Source organism: Conger conger, chromosome 11 (genome assembly GCF_963514075.1).
Source record: "Conger conger chromosome 11, fConCon1.1, whole genome shotgun sequence".
NCBI classification, from domain to species: domain Eukaryota; kingdom Metazoa; phylum Chordata; class Actinopteri; order Anguilliformes; family Congridae; genus Conger; species Conger conger.
The window spans coordinates 9,812,869-9,832,328 of NC_083770.1; the positions used below are offsets into that span (position 1 = coordinate 9,812,869).

General features: G+C 47.2%; 1 protein-coding gene across 9 annotated transcripts in view; it reads right to left on the reverse strand.

Moving 5' to 3' along the window:
- Window positions 1–1,467: 1,467 nt before the first annotated feature.
- The window catches only part of slc20a2 (solute carrier family 20 member 2), a 37,384-nt gene continuing 19,391 nt past the window's right edge, over window positions 1,468–19,460 (reverse strand). For 6 of the 9 annotated variants that reach the window (XM_061260857.1, XM_061260855.1, XM_061260860.1 and 3 more), the window contains exons 2-11: window positions 18,745–19,328; window positions 16,447–16,587; window positions 15,987–16,072; window positions 15,673–15,769; window positions 15,244–15,363; window positions 11,244–11,459; window positions 10,080–10,665; window positions 9,568–9,753; window positions 8,234–8,318; window positions 1,468–5,691 (exon numbers count right to left, since the gene is read on the reverse strand). In XM_061260857.1, coding sequence (XP_061116841.1) covers window positions 5,527–5,691; window positions 8,234–8,318; window positions 9,568–9,753; window positions 10,080–10,665; window positions 11,244–11,459; window positions 15,244–15,363; window positions 15,673–15,769; window positions 15,987–16,072; window positions 16,447–16,587; window positions 18,745–19,033 — 1,971 coding nt within the window. In that variant the 5' untranslated portion in view covers window positions 19,034–19,328 and the 3' untranslated portion in view covers window positions 1,468–5,526. Of the gene's footprint in view, window positions 5,692–7,649; window positions 7,810–8,233; window positions 8,319–9,567; window positions 9,754–10,079; window positions 10,666–11,243; window positions 11,460–15,243; window positions 15,364–15,672; window positions 15,770–15,986; window positions 16,073–16,446; window positions 16,588–18,744; window positions 19,329–19,460 lie in introns of those variants that run through there. The other 3 variants (XR_009710027.1, XM_061260856.1, XM_061260863.1) reach the window with 3 other exon arrangements.

Consider the following 19,460-nt stretch of genomic DNA (forward strand, 5'->3'; position numbering starts at 1 on the left):
CCTAGCTGTGGTCTTACAGAGAATTAAACCTCAAGACATACTACCATCATATATTTACACTTCAGAATAAAAAAAATTAAAAATCACATTGCACCAGTAAAGAAAATCCTTTTTATTATTTTTAAAAAAGTTTATATTCTGGAACTCGCTCAGACCCATGCTACAGCAATCTGGCAGGTCAATGTGGCGGATTAGAAATACTTAGGATAACCACAAATCGTCTTGAATCAGAGATTTTACAAATGCCGGTGGAGTTCATTTGATTTTCCGCCAGGATATCCGGCACATTCAAGAGTCTTTGTCATGAACTACTTACTGGAAATTGTATGATAAATGCATCAATAATGGCCCACTCCCTACTCACACAGGATGCGTTTTATCGGAAGAGCTCCTGTAATGTAATTTTAGTCATTGCGTGGGTAACTGCAGCAGAGCATTCTTACAGGATGAAGGAATCCTCGCTTTTTCACCCCCAGTCGCTGACCTTGTCCCTGGATATGAATGGGGCGCATTGTCAGGAATGGGGTTTGTCCTGCTTTATCAGGAATTCCTTCCTTTCAGACACATTAATTTCAAATGGAGAGTCCTACACAGTGTGCAAGCAATCTTAACAAATATGGCTACACGTGAAAGTCAGCTCATGCATTCGTTCGATTTGCGTCTTCAGAGAGCTTTTTATTCTTTGGGTAAATTGAACTCCACGCAGGGGTGGTTGAGTATATGGAATAAAAAATAAAAATAAAACTATCAAATCACTTTCTGTACAAGAATAACTTTTTATGTCTATTTATAGGGCATTACTATGATCTAAGGACATCTCTATTGGACTGAAAAACCACTGGCAATTCAGCTTAAATTCAGATCTGTAAAAATGATGAATGCTGAGGATTTATACGGGATTAAAACCACAGGAGTAGTAAGAAAGCATTACAGTTACAGACCATATTGGGGTAAAACTAGGCCTGTGCGACTGTGGATGTAATAAGAACACATCTGTGGTGAGGACCCCCCACTGTGGGACCCTGGAGAGGCAACAAAAGATAAAAATTCTGATAAATTAACTAATTTCCTAACACCAAATGCAAGCTACTCTACTTGGACAGCCAGTCAAGAGTCAGAACAAAACAGTGTCAAAACACGTCTAGAAACTATTGGATATTAGAGAAAATTTCTATTGCTAGAATTTCTTAAATATTGATGGTAATGACGAACAGTGTGCCCAAACAATGGTCAGGTTTAAAAACGCCAGTTAAATGTGTGCAGCCAGTAAAATGCACCGTTGTAGTCTGAAATATAAATATGGAGTCTAGAAGGTAAGAAGCTGCTCACATCATTGTTGGGTTCAGGACTGGCTGCGACAGCTTTTACTGCAGTCACTATGAACCAGTTTAAAAAAATCTACGGGTGCACATAAAAATACAGACAATTAAAATAAACACAACACAAAGCAACAGACGAGACATCACGGAGTTTTGGCATTCTTTGTAATTTTAATTCCCATAATTTAATTATTTTAAATGCTGACAATTTTCACCAAAATTAAAGCCAAAAAAAAAACAAAAAAACAAATACAGTACATTATATATGCAAATCATAAGAGTTTTGTAAGTATACAGCCCGGAATTCTCACAGACGTTAAAAAATAAAGCAACAACACGGAGCTGCGTTAGGGCAGAACGGCACAGACTACAGAGCTGTGAGCTCGGCATCACCTCTACTAGACAACTCAGACTGAGCACCACGATACCCATCAGGGAACAACTGGACAACGCTGTAGAGCGGTGGCTCCCGACCCTGTTCCTGGAGAGCTGCAGTCCTGTAGGTACCCGTTTCAAGGCCAACGAAGCACATCTCGCTCAGCGGTTAGCTACGAGATCTCGCTGAGCTGCTAATTAGTCGAATCAGGCGTGCCAAATTAGGCTTGAAACGAGAACCTACAGGGCGGTGGATCTCCAGGAACAGCGTCGGAAAACGCTGCTGGAGAGTCACGATTCAACGTCACTGAACCCTGACTTCACAACACCAAAACCTGGAGATGAATTGGCTGCTAGTTGCTGAACGACTGAATGAAATGGTTTAGAACTGAGGTGAACAGTTCCTCCATGCCTGTGAGGGACGTCTCTACATCACAGGCGGTTGGCATAGATTATCATCAAGTGACTATATTAATACTCCATCCTTCTCTGTCAGCGCAACATCCGTTTGAGACTGGGGGTGCGTTAGCGAGCCAGAGACGATTCGCTGCACCCCTAAGTGACATACACAGCGCCCCTTGTGGACGACACCCCACACTGCGCCAGGACCTGCTCATTGCTATAGAAACCAACACTCAATACAAAATAAAAAGTCCGTTAGGACAATTCAGGATTAAGTGTTCTGTTTTTGTTTCGTTTTTTTTCCATCTTCGAGCAGAACGCTGAAAAGGCGCAATGGGAGGCGTCTCCTCTCCTGAGCTCCTGGTTTAAAAGCGCACTGCAGCGACTGGGAAACAAAATTACAAAGTGCTTCGTATTGAATTCAAAAAATAAAGACTGGTCTATCGGCAAGCACACACAGGCTCCACACAACTAAAGACGGCCTAGTATCAATCACTCAGGTTCAGTTCAGATATGGTAGAAAAATATAGTCAGATGGAAATGTATCTATTTAATATTTACTGAAATGCACCCATACTCATCAACTTTAGTATTAGACGCCAATAGTGAAATGGTTAGTTGTTACTACAAAAGAAAACAAAAAAAGTAAAAATGAAACGCGTTTTATTCTTGCACTTGTCAATCGTTTTCTCTCATTGGCATCTTTAGGCAACGGTTTGAGCTACACTACTACACAGTTACTACATAGTTACTACACAGTTGCATTGATAACACCACTGCCTACTGTACACAACACAAAGTATAAACACAGCTTTACAAGGCCATGGGAAAGATATGTCCAAACAGGAGAGAGAATGAACATGAAGCCACGATATCAGAAAGGCCTGGGCTAGTGTTTTATCAGAAACGCTCCGTTTGTAGTCCGAATTAGCACTCTTGAGGATCAGGAGACTTCACTCCTGTAACTGGGGGGGTGATTCTGCTGGCCATTCCAGGCTGTGCCTGCTGATATCACACAGGACAGTGGGGATATGCTGATATCACACAGGACAGTGGGGATATGCTGATATCACACAGGACAGTGTCTCACTAAGGGGATAATGCTGGTATCACAAAGTACAGCTGCTCACTGTGAGGATATGCTCATATCGGACAGGACAGTGTCTCACTATGGGGATGGGAATAACACTCAGGACAACATCCCGCTGTGGGGATATGCCGACATCACAGCAACTCACTGTAGGGATATGGTGATATCAGAGCAATTCACTGAGGGAATATGTTGATATGAGAGCAATTCACTGTGGGGATATGCCGACATCACACCACACAGTAGCTCAGTGTGGGGATATGCTGACATCACAGCAACTCACTGTGGGGATATGCGGATATCACAACTAACTGTGGGGATATTTCTGATATCACAACTCACTGTGGGGATATGCTGTTATCACACAGCACAGTAACTCACTATGGGTATATGCAGTTATCACACAGCACAGTAACTCACTATGGGGATATGCAGTTATCACACAGCACAGTAACTCACTGTGGGGATATGCTGATATCACAGTAACTCATATGCTGATATCACACAGCAGAGTAACTCACTGTGCGGATATGTTGGCCCTCCAGGTAAATGTCACTCCTCATGCAACTCCTCTGCCACTACATGGCCATATTACCAGTCTCGGTCACATAGCTAGTGCCACCTGGGGGTTATGAAAAATGACGTAAAAGTGCCTTTTCAGTCTGACGTCCCAAATGAAGGAACCCGTTTTCAAAGCCTGTTTTTAGCCTACGATAGATGCTACAGTGGAAGACCGAGCAGAAATATCAGGCAGCAGGAAACCTCAGACAAAATGTCCGTAACGGAGGAAACCAGAGCCACAATGGGCCCCTAGGGAGACACGCACGCACACCTTCCTGTCCACACGAATACAGGCCAACCGGCCTCACCAGGCCTCTCTGTTCCATCAACACGATTCTCACTGGAGTCAGCAGCTGGGTCCTGACAAACAGAAACCCTGGGGAGAAACACACCTGCACACACATTCCACTTGTGGGGTAACACACCCAGAAACACATTCCACCTGTGGGGTGACACTTACAAGAACACTTGCACACATCCACACAGGCCTGACCACACACATACACACACACACACACACACACTCTGTATCTCCTAGATTTGGGAAGCCAGTGTTCATAGGTACTTTTCCAGGAGCGCAGATGGAGAAAGATTCGTCTAGGTCTTTGGTAAAATGATTTAAAGGGCAGAAATGCGTTTTGTAGGGTCCACCTTGCACCAGCTGTCTGATGCTAACCCGCCATCTCCGCCCACACCACCCCTGTGGAAACTGCACAGCATAACATGAAAGAACTGGCTTGCACTTGATGAAAAGGCTCAATTCAAATATCAATTCAATAAAATGTGAGCGTGTGCGAGTAATTGGTGTCAGTGTGCGAATATCAATGTGTGTGAGAGACCGTCTGCAAGGCAGATGTTCTGGGTCAATGTTGCCCCCCCCCAGCTTACATGCGTGACTGCAGAACTGCATCATGCGACACACCATGTGGAGGCCCTCCCTTAAATGAAAAAACTGAGCCAAACAAAAGGGAAAAAACACGGAGGAAAGTATTTACAGTAGAAATTACAGTATAATACAGTATTAAAATATGAAATCCATCTTAAAACACACATACCCCTTGCATACCTCTTTTACGGTTTGTGGTAACATTGCTGGAAAAACTACAATTACAGTACTGCATCACACCCAATTACTCCCTCTAACCCAAAGGTGTGGAGTCGTACCATTACCATGGCAACTGGCATGGAGGGCGGGGCCATCACACAGGAGATGATGTAATATTTACAGCTGCTTCAGGGCTACTACACTGTTCAGTACAACAGCAAGAAAACTGATTAAATAAGTATATGCATATATTATCTATATATAGCTGCAGTATGTGCCATGTCTGTACGTCTATGAATGTGTGCACACGTGTGTGTATAAACGCACAACCTTGTTAACTGTATTACTTTAATTGAACCCTTTCATTTTAGTCTACACACACACTCTCTCAGACACTCAGACACTCAGACACACACACACACACACACACACACACACACACTCTCTCTCTCTCTCTCTCTCGCGCTCTCTCAAACACACACACCCATTCTAAATGCTGAATCACAACTCGCACACTTAATGTTGTCTGTACAGCAGAGAGATCTGGAAGATTAAACTCATTTGGTGTGCACCGCGTTTCTTATGCAGAGACCAAGAGAATAAATAACAGCTGAAATTAAAAACAAAATAAAAAATACAGAAACCGAATATTCTGGAGGTTTTTCCAGGTAGCGTGTGATCCCACTCTCTCATTCTCTCTCCTCCCTCGCTCCCTCCCTCCGCAGGCGAGGGGCTCAGACGAAGGGCAGGATGCCGTACACGAACAGCGCCATGACCGCGGCGCTGAACAGCCCGGCCACTGGCACCGTGACGAACCAGGCCAGGAAGATGTTCCGGAACAGCCGCCAGTCCACCGCCTTCTTGGACCGGATCCAGCCTACCGCCACCACTGAGCCCACCTGGTCACCGTGGCAACAGGAAGGCAGACCATCAGCCGCAAGAACTGGCACGCGACACACACGCATATGTGCACGCACGCAAACACGCATACGCGTCCACACACACACACACACAAACACTCACGCGCACGCACGCACACACGCACAAACAGACGCAAACACGCACGTATGTAGGCACACACACATACGCACGGACACATGCGCGTATGCAGGCACGCGCAGGTTAGTGAGGCAGCAGATTAATATACTGCAGTATGAGTTACTAAAGGGAGGTGGATTACCATCATTATCAGCACAACTGCGCATTTTGCTGTGCTGCAGTTCACAGCTGCACCCCTAAGGCACAAAATGGCTGCATCTGTGCACACTGGTGCACACTGTTATTGCATAACTTCAGTGGCTCTAATGCGTAACAGTAATGGAAACAGACACATGTGCGGTGATATTTCCCAGGATGCTCTACGCTCTCCAGAGGTAGAGCAGCAGGTGGGGTGAAACGGGAGACTGAGCGACGTGGGGGGGGGGGGGGGGGGGGGAAGGGGGGCATCTAATTCTGGAGGAGGGGTCAAGATGTGGGTCTGGCACAGAATGTGAAGTGCGTTCCAGGACTGGGGACCTGCTGATAATGTTGCTACAGCGTTGCTGATACGTTGTGGGAGCACTGGATTAGCACTGACAGCTGCTGGATGAGCAAATCACTGCTGACAATGTTGCTACAATGTTACTGATATGTTGTGGCAGAGTTGGATTAGCGCTGACAGCGTCTGGATGAGGATAAACAGGCTCAAGTGCCAAGACTGCCATTTTACTAACTGTACTGTGGATAAGTCAATCCCCTCCCAGCTCTGTCTTTGGAAACCACACTGTGTGTGGAGATGAACAACCTGGGCACTGAGTTGCTTACCCTTAACCACACACACCTTACGCCTGCTGTCAGCCACACTACAGGGTTAAACACAACATAACTAAGCCACACACACCTCACACCTCACACCAGCTCGCATTCACCCCTAGCGTTAAACCAAGCGGCCAAGACCAAACTTTGTTTTTGAAGCATTAAAATAAAACAGTTACTATAATATTGTTAAAAGAAATTATATTGGATGACATGATCCCCATGTGCCGATTTAAGTTGATTTGTCATTTGGACAACATTTTAATATTTTGTGGACTAATAAGGAATGCTTCAAAATGGTTTTCAAAAGCCCAAAGTCAATGGGTGACCCTATTTTTTCCCCAGTCTATGCATTAAACACCACCAGCTTTTAACCACATGCCTTAAACCGGCCGTCAGCACAGCATTACTGAACCAAACACACCTCACACCAGCCGGCAGCTGTCACTAGAGGGTTAAACACAACACAACTCCCAACACAAAATTATCAAAACAATCAATGTTAGTTCATCAGGTTTAAGAAATGGAGATAAATGGTTTGATTATGAATTGTATTTTTCTATTTTTTTCTATCAGTGATGTCACTTGGGCATTTTTCCCCTCGAATTTTGTCACGAGTACCAAGTATCAACATGATCACATTTGCAGCACCTGCTTTAACTTAGTAACGATAGAAGATCCCAAATATAAGAGCACTTGAATTTGGGCCTCCATAACTTTTCATTACACAGGCATGCGAGTGCAAGTAAGCACAGCCGTGCTGTGTGTGTGTGGTTGTGTGTGAGTGTGACTGACTGTCGACACCGGTGTCCCCACAAGGGTACAAATACAAGTGTGTGTGTGAGTGTGACTGACTGTCAACACTGGTGTCCCCACAATGGTACAAAAACAAGTATGTGTGAGTGTGACTGACTGTCAACACTGGTGTCCCCACAATGGTACAAAAACAAGTATGTGTGTGAGTGTGACTGACTGTCAACACTGGTGTCCCCACAATGGTACAAAAACAAGTGTATGTGTGTGTGTGTGTCTGAGACAGAGGAAAAGTGCACAACTGATTCACCGTATGGGAGTGACTCTAGAGAAGCAGTGGCACTGAGCGCTGATCAATGCTCAGCTGTGCTGCACACACCAGTACCTTGCAGTGAGTCGAACTTATTGGGATGCCCACATTTGAGGCAACAAGCACAGTTAGAGCACTCATTACTTCAATGCAAAACCCACTGTGAAGAAATGGAAACAGACAGAACAAACAGGACCAATGAGAGGGAGTAGAGGGGAACCACATGCAACACAGGGGCGGAGCCGCAGGCGGCCAACGGGAGGCCGGCGCCCAGCTCCGCCTTCTTCTCACAGATGACCAGGAAGACACCAATCCTGTCAGGGCAAGGGGGGTGAGAGCACAGACCCCCCTGAGGTTTCTGGGAGGGGGAACTTACGGCCAGGGGGGTTAATGGGATGGCAACTGACTGTCTTGCCACTGGTTTACCCAGCCTCATATCATACAGGGCAGTTAGGGGAAAGAAATGGCCTGTTCGCCCCCCACCCCACAGGGCAACGTGGTCTCACCCCCCAGTAGCGCGAGCCGGGAGCGCGGGCGGCTCAGTCACGTGACTCAGTCGGCCGGGTCAGGTGACTCGGGCATACCTTGCAGTGTGTAGTACTGATTGGGAGTCCAATATTGGAGGCGAACACAACAGTGAGCGCCGATGCCAGTTCAATAGTGAATCCACTGCAGGGAGCAACAAGAAATAAACCTTCACAGTCACTCCTAACACTCATCATTGCTGGTCACATGCAACACCAGCTTACCACCGGGGAGAGAGAGAGAGAGAGGAGACAGAGAGAGAGAGATGAGAAGAGAGATGAGTGATGAGAGAGAGCGGAGGAGAAATACAAAGAGGGATCAAGTAGAAGAGAGAAAGAAGGGAGAGAAGAAAAGAGAGAATAGGGTTAGCAGGCAGAGCAGGAGAGAGGAAGAGTGAGAGAGAGGCAAATGAAAGTGAACAGAAAGAGGAGAGCATGTCTGGTCTTTGTCACCAATAAATGTGGAGTGTGTATGGACAGTTGTTCACGTCATTCTTTCAAATAGGTGTGCGCACGTGTTTGTATTACACGTGTGTGCGTACAGGCCTGTGCCTCTGCATTAGAATAAGGGTATGTGTGTGTGCTTTCCTCTCGGGGCATGTTGACACGGTGAGATGTGGCTGAGTTATCAGGCCTGACCCCTCGGTGACCCCGTAGTCAGTTCCCATCAGGGATGTTGGCTGGCTCCTCGGGGGGGGTGGGGGGGGGGGTGGTGCAACTGAACTGACCTCTTCCTGGATACAACACGCTATCGGGCTTGGAAGCAGCAGAGATCTCCCCTTGGTTGAAAGTGGGGAGTGCTGGAAGGAGAAGACCCTGGCTGGCCTTCTCCACTTCCCCCCTCCTGAACCCGTGAAAACAAGTTTTGTGCGCTATTGGAGAGGACTCCCGCTGCCGCATTCAATCTCCCAGAATGCCGAGGGAATGCGCACTTCCTGTGGCCGTGTGAAGTCTCCGCCAGGCCGCGGCGTCGGGGCACGGACCCTAAATAAACACTGCTGGCTCCCACAGTCCAGCTCCCTCCCAACGCCTGACCGAGAGGGAGCAGACCCCGTGTGTGTGTGTGTGTGTGTGTGTGTGAGTGTAAGAGAGAGTGTGCACGTGTGTGTAAGAGAGAGAGTGTGCCTGACCTGTGTGTGTGTGTGTGTGTGTATGTGTGAGTGTGTGAGTGTGAGAGAGAGAGAGAGAGACCTGTGACCTGTGACCTGCCTGACCTGTGTAGGCATGCATGTGTGAGTACTGTACGTGTGTGTGTGTGTGTGTGAGAGAGAGAGTGAATGTGCCTGACCTGTGTAGGCATGCATGTGTGAGTGTGTACATGGGTGGTGATGTCCTGCATGCATTTCCCAGAATGCCGAGGGGCGGCCAGAACGTGGCGTGCAGGTGGACCTTACCTCGAGGGTGTGATGGGGGTCAGGTCCTTCCCCATGGTCTGAATCACCCTGCGCCCCCAGACCCACAGACCAGCACAGATCCCCAACCCCCCGTACAGCAGCAGCCAGATGGGCGTGGTAGCATTCTGCATCACCCCGCCCTGTTCATAGATCATCCACAACGCCACCAGGGGGCCAATAGCGTTACTGCAGTGTGGGAAGAAGAGAAAGAGACATTTAACATCACAACAGATCATCGCGGGCACTTACGCTAACAAACACAAACCTACAACAACACAGACACCAATACACACACATACAGCAATAAAGCAACACACAGACACACCTAGAGCTTGCCCCAGACTGGGTTGAATGTTACAGGTGTGTATAAAGGTGGCTTCAGGTGCCTGTAATGGGCCTCAGGTGCGTGTAATGGGCCTCAGGTGTGTGTCATGGGCCTCAGGCGCGTGTAGCTGGCTTCACGCATGTTTAAGAGGCTCCACGTGTGAGTGGCAGGGTCCCGGGCGGCGCACCTGACGTCGTTGCCTCCGTGGGCGAAGGAGCCGAAGCAGGCGGTGAGGATCTGCAGGAAGTGGAAGAGCAGGAAGACCTGCGGCTTGTCCTTCTCCTCCTTGTCCTCGTCGGCGGGGTCGTCGGCGGGGTCGGGGCCCTGCATGGGGCCGGCGGCCAGCTTCATCTCCACGCCGCCCTCCTCGGCCTCGATCTCGGCCTCGGCCACCGCGTTGCAGTAGCTGGAGTAGCTGTCGTAGCGCACGCGCTTCTTGGAGTACGACACGCTGTCGCCCACCAGCTTCTCGCTGTCCTCCGCCGCGGTCTCGCTGCGCAGCAGCGGCTGCACGGGCATGCCGCAGATGGCCGCCGTGTAGCAGGTGTAGCTGTTGTTGCGGCGCAGCGCGCGGTAGTTCTCCACGGCCGGCCGCTGGCCCTCGGCGTCCAGGCGGCCCAGGTGGATCTTGTGCAGCAGGTCTTTGTAGAGGCCGGAGTCCTTGTGCACGGTGTGGTACACCTGCCCGTCGCTGCGCACGTGCCCGTCGAACGAGAAGCTGCCGTTGGACACCGGGGACTTCAGGCAGCCGTTGGTCATGGAGTGGGTTCTCCCTGGTGGGGTGGGGAGGGGAGGGGAGAAAGCGCGTTTGAGCGGAGGAGGAGAGGGGGAGAGAGTGGTGGAGAGAAAGAGAGAGGGAGAGAGAGTGGGAGAGAAAGAGGGAGAAGGAGAAAGACAGACAGACAGGGAGGGAAAGAGAATGTGCGGTTCAGCAGAGGAGAGAGTGAGAGCAGGAGAGAAAGAGTGTGAGAGAGAGGGGAAAGAGACAGAAGCAGGGGAGAAAGCGAGGCAAGAGTGGGAGAGAGAGAGAGAGAGAGAGAGAGAGAGAGAGGGGGAGAGAGAGTGGGAGAGAAGGAGACAGAGGGGGAGAGAAAGCGAGAGAGAGAGAGAGAGAGGGGGAGAGCGAGTGGGAGAGAAAGAGACAGAGGGAGAGGTCAAGAGAGAGAAAAGAAGGGGGGGGAGAGACAGCAGGGGAGAAAGAGGGCAGAGAACAAGAGAGAAAGAGAGGGAGAGCGAGAGGGAGAGCAGAGGGCGGAGAGTGTGAATGGCAGAGGGGAGAGACCAAGAGACAGAGGGCAAGAGAAATGGGGACAGAGAGAGTGGGGAGAGAAAGTTTCCCCTGCAGTCCTACCATAGACCCGCCCATTCGGCAGCACTGTGCCTCCATTGGCCAATCCGCTGAGCTCCGCCGAGGCTTCGGCGGCTCGGCCAGTCAGAGGGACCGCAGCATCGTCCCCGCCCTTCGCCCCCGGCAACTCCTTAAACACCGGCACCTCCTCCTCCTCCGGGATCTTATCCAGGCTCTCGTCCGAAATCCGGGACAAGGCCTGCTCCTTCTTCAGCCGACCTGGACACCACATCCCAAAGTACACCAATAAAAACCCAGGTACGGCACCCCTGAACCAGAGCCCTTAAACGCAGGTACTGAACCCCCACCCGTAGACATGGATGCTATCTCACTACCTGCACACGTAGAGGAATATAGAGATCAGAGAGTCAACAGATCAACACTTTACCTGCTTCTTCATAAAAAAATATACAGTACCTGGAGGAACAGGCTGATGGTAAAATTTGCCTTGAGTGACATTGAGATGATAAAACATGCCTGACAGGGATCTACAGTAAGCTTTTTGCCAGACAGCATGCTGCCCCTGGTCTGGAAAATTTAGCAGCACATTGCCAAATGGAGCACAAACTACATGATATGCAATTTCTGTTTTTTTTTTTTTAAATGACACATTCAAAATTGCTAAGGTGAGTTATTTATAAGATAAGTTAGAATGTTTTATTCAACATTTCGCCCTTTTTACAATACTATACGCAGTACTCAAGTTCAGTGCACGGCACGGGAAAGGCTGCAGTCCGGGCGGGAAAGACGTTTCGGTCTGCCACGCACAAGTTAGACCACACCATCGCCATCATCCATGACAGGTTGTGAGGAGGTATGATTATCTTTACATTAATATGGAATTTAAAAAGTTAAATCTGTGTTTCCCTTAACGCCAAATAGTGGTTAGTATCTGAAGAAACGTGCACGAGTCGGTAATGGGGGCTAATGTTTATATGCAGTTAGAGCAAGTGGCCAAAACCGGGCTCCATTTAAGGCTCATTTCCTGGTCTTGTTGAGATACGCTGCTCACTAGTGCCACCGTGGTTGGCTCCAGAATACAGCAGGCATTTCAGTCACCCCTTTCAAGGCAAGTCAATGGCAACAATACGGTAAAAATACACAAAAATGTGCACAAAAATCTGTTTTTTCTTCATGTAATGCCTCCCCATGTGCCAAAGTTATTGTGTAATTAGGACAATACAGGAACACTTTGAGGATGAATCAGGGACAGTCCGCAGCACCGCGGAGTCACTCTCTCACGCACTTAGTGAAAGAGCCATGCCCATATAAGGGCTTCCAGTTTCTCTCCTGTGCTCCAGACATTGCAACATGGTGCCGCCCATAAACTTTACTTCTATGGTTTCAAAACATTCTTCACAAGGCCATGGACTGGCTTTTCCAAGTAGTTTTATTCACCTTTGTTTTGCTAGTTTTCTGACAGATGTTTTCATGATTTATTAATGGTGTCAAATGTTTGTGTTGCCGTATAAGTTTATACATTTTTTTTTTCTTGCTTTGACTCATGTACAATTACATGTTGCTCATCATATCTGTTATGCGTGGGAACTAATAACATTCAATTTCATTCAATTGTATTTGTATAGCACTTTTAACAATGCAAGATTGTCACAAAGCAGCTTTACAAAGAGCCCACACCTGAGACCCTCTCAGAGCAAGCCTCGGGTGACAGTGGCAAGGAAAAAAAACTCCCTGACTAACAGGAGGAAACCTTGAGCAGAACCAAGCTCAGAGGGGGAGCCCATCTGCTTCTGGCTGGCACTGGGCAAACAGTGAGTTAAACAGCAGTATTAAATATAGCAGGTTATCTGGAACAGGGGTCAGGTTGTTAAGCTACAGCTCCAGGCCAGAGCTCTATCCTCTGTTATCCACAACCGAATACCATCGATAAACTATCATGTTATTCATGTTGTAACAATATGTGTGTGGAACATCACCTGATAAGCATCCATTTCCATTGGTCTGTTTACGTTTTGCTCCATTATTCATGTGAACCGTGTTGAAACGTGTCCCGTCTGACAATGGACATTAAATAAACATCAACCTAACGAAAGGGAGCAGCACCTTACTTTGGCAGCAGTGTACTCGTTTCGGTGTAGACTACACAACATGTAAAGAGCAACGGTCTATAGGCGATTAATCCACAACAGAGACTCCACCCAATTTCTAAAAGTGAAAATGCAGTTAGCTTGCCTAACTCCGTTGGTGCGGTGAAGGACTGTGAGATTTTTACATTCAGTCTCATATTTTTACCTAAAAAACAGACTGAGGAACATTTCAGATATTTGTCCCTGGAGTTTCTAAAACAGTATTTGCCAACGTGCATGTTTCCTCGGAAGAATGTAAAAAGGTGAGACATTTGCATTTTACTGCATTAACAACTCCAGGAGCACATATACCTACAGTATATGTAAAAGTTGGTCTGAACACTGTTGTCACAATATATTATTCTGTTTTAGCTCAAGTATCCTCACTACTGTCAGATGATCTTCATTACAGACCAAATAAAAGTGGCCCAAGTGTATCCTTGATATTCCTTTGGCATGGTCTATTGCTTCTATTGATTTCTCTTACTCTAGGAAACAGTGGAATTGGCTGCATCTGGGTGACTGCAGAATACTGTACACTGCACTAACATTTTATGGTTTAACATATTTATTTGGGCAGCGAGTCGTCAAATTTCACACAGCGAGTGGTCAATGTGTGGAATAGCTTGCCAGTGCATGTAGTGGAGGCAGAAATACTGGGGGTTTTCAAGACCAGGCTTGATATGGTGTTAGATACCATTTTGCTTTTAGGCAAACTAGGCAGCAGAAAAAGGCAAGCATTGCTGGGCTGAATGGCCTGTTCTCACCATTACCGTATGTTAACAATGTTATATAGATATATGTATTTGACATTCAGAAGATTATTTTATGTTGGCAATTAAAAAGTTAAATGTGTGAGTGGATGCCCTATTTGCGGATGAACCATAATTTCCCAACTTAGATTTCCATAACTGGCTATGAAACAAGTTTCAGAATAATTACTTTAACCGTTTTTTGAATCAATCCATGGATTTGCTCCGCAGTATTTAAATTACACTATACTCAGGCATATACTTGCTGAGTCCTCCTTTGTCTTTGCTGTCACTGCTACAGAAACAAAATATTATGGCGAAGCTGCCTTCAGTGCATATAGACCAAGACTCTGGAATTCCCTTCCAGTGGATTTCTGGGCAGCTGAATTTGTACAAGTTTTCAAACAAATACTAAGACTTACTGTATGTAAAAGCGACATTAAAAAGGTAACCATTTCTTTTTAATGCCGGTCTGTCCATTTTATCTTGTGCTCCAGGTAATTATTTTTACGGATAGATTTTTATTTCACATTTTGAACATGCCTTTTTGCCTTTACTCCTATTTTCATAGCTGTATTTGCATTTTACCTTGAATTCCATCCTTTTGTAAAGCACACTGAACTGCGTTTTATTGGATGAACTTTGCTACACAAATAACGTTTTGTTTGTTATCGAGTGTGAAATCATGCAGTAATTACGGCGTTTGTGAAAGTTTATATTTGCCCAGCAAAAACATCTTGGGGACGCATTTTCATTTTGAGTGTGAAACGGTGTGGCAATGGCAGCGTTTTTGCTAAAGTAAATGTAGTTTCCACCCAGACAACAGCTTCGGCCAGCCAGAGGCTGCAGCTGGATACTGCAGGAACTCTGCCTGGAGCAACAGGCTGGTTACCGGTGACAAAACTGGTTTTATTAGCAGCCACTGACCTGCAGTACTAACACACACTCAGTACACAGCCTGGCCAGGGGGCGGGACTTCCACTGATTGGTTAAAACTTCTGATTGACAGAAGAGCTGTTGTGTAGTGAGCCGTTGGCCCAATGTACTGTAGCACTGTAGTGAACACAGGGGAAAAGACTGTGTCTGTGTCTGTGTCTGTGTCTGTGTCTGTGTCTGTGTCTGTGTCTGTGTCTGTGTCTGTGTCTGTGTGCGCGTCACACCCACTTGCTATTTTCCTTCTCATCCACGGACACACGCAGAACCAGACGAGCAGCGCGCACACCACGGCCCCTGCCAGCGTGATCAGGGCTATCGACCAGACTGGCAGCATCTCCAAACCCAACACTGCCACACAGGGAGAGACAGAGGCCAGGGTTAAGAGCCAAATCACTCATGGATGAAATGCACAGATTAGTCTCCTAGAACACAGTATCTATCTATTGGTACAGCATACAACTGTGTGTGTGTGTGTGTGCGCGTGTGTGTGCGTGTGCGTGACACAAATACTTGTACAGTGTGTGGTTGTGTGCACACTAATGCATAATAAAAGGACAGAAATCTTTCAGATATAATCTGGACCGTTCCCACAGTAGCCCAGCTGAAAGTGGCTCTAGAGTGCGCTAACGCAGGTGAGGCTAGCACAGGTTTGCTTACTGGGGGCGCCAGTGTACATGATGGAGAAGGTGTTGATGCCGATGGTGGTGGCGTAGAACAGAGGTAGGGCACGCAGACCGTTGGGAACAGGGTCATCCTGCACAGGGAGAAAAGGTCTCAGACCTACACCTCCACTCCCAAAACCCCCACACACGGCAGGACTGCCCTGCATCCAACAACCTTTCCTGTCTGCTGCTCCCGAGAACCACACAGCAGTCGCTCACTCTCCTGCAGTATACAGTATAACTGGCCCTCCCCCACCTCACACAGGCTGCACTGTAAGCTGGACCGCCGTCCGACCCGTTTCCACTCACCCGGCTCAGGATGAAGTATCTGATGAGGAGGAACAGGAAGCCAGACATCAGGCCCGAGAGGAGAGGAGAGATGAACCAGGACGCGACTAATAGACAGGGAAATACAGCGAGAGAGCGTTACACACATACACACATATAATACCCCTCCCCCACACACACACACACACGCACAATACCCCTCCCCACACACACACACACACACACACACACACACACACACACAATACCCCCCCCCCCCCACACACACACACACACACACACAAAATACCCCCCATACACACCACACACACACACACACACACAATACCCCCCCCCACACACACACACACACACACACACACACAAAATCCCCCCCCCCCACACACACACACACACACAAAATACCCCCCATACACACACACAAAAAAAAAAAAACACACAAGCAAAAAATGCCTCCCCCACACGAGGTAGTGCCCCTCACCTATCTTCACCAGCTGCATCCACTGCACACCCTTAGTACCAATGGCCACCATAGAGAATCCGATGGTAGATCCCACAATGCAATGCGTCCCAGAAATCGGCAACTTCAGAAAAGACGCAATGAGCTGCCAGACTGCTGACCCTGAGAAGAGAAATCAACACAGCTTACTACAAAACTACAGCTGCAACATCCAATCAGTGGCTTCACTTAACCCTTACATTTTCACACAATACGGTGAACGCATAAAACACTCTCCAAAGCTGCATAGGTCACACATACACAACTACGCGTTTATGGGGCCCCTTTCATGTTTATACAGAAATGTGCAATTATTTGAAAAGGATTTGCTCACTTTCTGTGGTTTTAAAGGCGTACTTTCAGGGCTTTTAAAGGGATAGCTCAGTTTCTGGGACTTTTAAATAACAGCTAACTTTCTCTGGTTTTAAAGGGATAGCTTCACTTCATATCACCTCAAACTTGAACCAACTCCTATGCCTGCATTGTCAAAATGCAGCACAATTTATTTTCTGTGCTTTTAAAAAATATTTTCTGTGTTACCAAGGCAGAATCCTACATTAATACGACCATTGCAGACTAAAAATAGTTTTTGGGATTGTGATGAGATTGTACAGAATGACAAAGGGGTCTTCATATCACATTCACCAAATGCCCTTAGACAACCCAGACTGAAAACGTGGGCAGCTCAAATGAGAAACCTCAGTTAGAATCAGGGAACCAGGGATTGGTATTCTCCATGAAGCTTGCAAACTCCACTGCTTACCTGAGGTAGTTTTAGGAAGCCTCTAGTGCCAAAAAGGAAATGTCCCCATTGAAGTCCGTTCATCCAGCCCAAAATATACCATTTTGGACAGTACTATTAAATTCTAAAATTGGTCTTAACAGCAACCAAATTTCTCTTCAAGGACCGATTTTCTTCTGAGCTCCACATAAAATAGGAATTTTAAAAAATAGTCTTATCGGTGTAATTCTACTTAACAGTGTGCACACATGCTTGCACGGGCACCAGTGCATTAACCAGCATGATGCAGTGACAACTACGGGGACAGGAATGTCTTTTCTCAACCCTGGCATTTCACTGCACAAAACTGATGCTTCAAAATGTGTTGAACAGTCTATCCAGGAGACCTAGGACACATCCACTCTCATTGCATTACTGCACATTGTATATATAGCCAAAATATAAAGTGCATTTTAGGCTTTCATCTAAATAAAGTTAATATTGATTAAATATGTTGCGTTCTTTCATGCACCACACAAGCTTTCAAGACAAAGCAAGTACATGAATCCAAGTGGATTATATTAGCTGTTCCTGTCTGCAACCATCACTTTTCAAAGATGAACTTGATGCTTTTTGCTTGTGATCAGGGTAAGGTTGGCCAAATGACTTCACGGGCTAAGAATAGCTAGGAGCCATAGCAAAGTCATTTACAGCTTCAGAAAGCACCTGTTCACAATAGACTACAATTGAATTATGAGGTTACCGACAACATTTATTTTGAAAGTCAGTCGTCCATCCACTTAAAAACCATAGCTAGCACAAAAAGAAAGGCTGATCAAGCACACAACAGTTCTTGACTGGACACCGACTCAGTAACTCATGGCAAAGCTAGCCGGTAAGCCTGCAAGCAAAACTTTGAGTGTCGAAGTTGTAGCTAGGCAGCCTTACTCATTACGCTGCAGTCATGTGCCCCTGAATGTTTGTATTGATTGAAAAAGCTAGTTAGCTAGCTAGCTACACCTAGTACTGAGCACAGGGCCCTGATCCAGTTAGTCGGCGAGTTGTAGCTAGTTAGTTCAAGAGCTAGGTTGTCAAGCATAATAGTCATTGAGTTAGTTCGCTAACCACAACCTGTGACTGGAATTCGGAAGTCTTGCAAGCTAACTTTTCATCAGTATCTTGTTAGCTAATGTAATGTTATACTGAAGTGCAGCTGAACGGCTGAATAAAATATTGACTGCCTTATTTAACTTGTAGAAACATTAGAAACCACAATCTCCACAGTCATGAATCATGTAGCTAGCTAGCTGCTAGAGCAACAAGAGGCCCCTGATCATTCCATGCCATCTTTGCCAAATAACAATTGTTCTTGCTACCTATAGGCTATAACCAATCAAAACCTTACTGCCTTTGGATGTATAAATGTCACATTTTATGTAAAAACAAAAAGGTTAAGAAGAAGATGAACTTCTTGTGAAAACGTCAATCCTGTATAAGAACATATTTACCATTAACACACATTTTGTGTGGAAAAACATTCCCAAAAGGGCCTTACGTACCGACCATGGCGCTGACCTCCCCCGCCATCAGCACGGGCACCGTGTCGTTGTACAGGCTGACGTCGATGATGCCCTTCCGGATGGTCTCCCCCACCTTGGCCCCCAGCAGCATGGACCCCAGCGTCTCAAAGATGGAAGCCAGGATGCAGGCCTGCTTGAGCGTCACCACGCCCGAGCCCACCGCCGTGCCGAAGGAGTTGGCCACGTCGTTGGCCCCCACGGAAAACGCCAGAACAAAAGCGATAATGAACCCCACCACCACCATCCACAGGTACGAATCCAACTCCATCTTCTCGTCTTCGCTCGATCCAACGCCTACGCCGAGATTTGGGATGAGGCTATGCGCTCTCAGAAAGGGCTTCCGCGAACAAAACTGAGCAAGAGAGCTCTGTGCCGCCCTCGCTGCGAGGCAGGTGCTCTGCGCTCCCCGGACTGTGCCGGATTGCTGGGGGGGAGGGTGAGGAAGGGGGACGGTGGCCGAGTGCTAACTGGGCGTTTGGGGTTCAGTCAGAAGACAGTTTCTCTGGGCCTGCAGGGGAACACATTCCATATTTCAGCTCTGAGAACGGCCAGCGGATCTCCACCTGCCAGGGACACAGACAACAGGCACGTTAGAACCTCCGCGGAAAGGGGCGACAGCCACTTTACATTGCAAAAAGGGAAATGGCCAACGCGCCTCAAGCCGGTGAGATAAGAGGACTAAATGTGCTCAACAG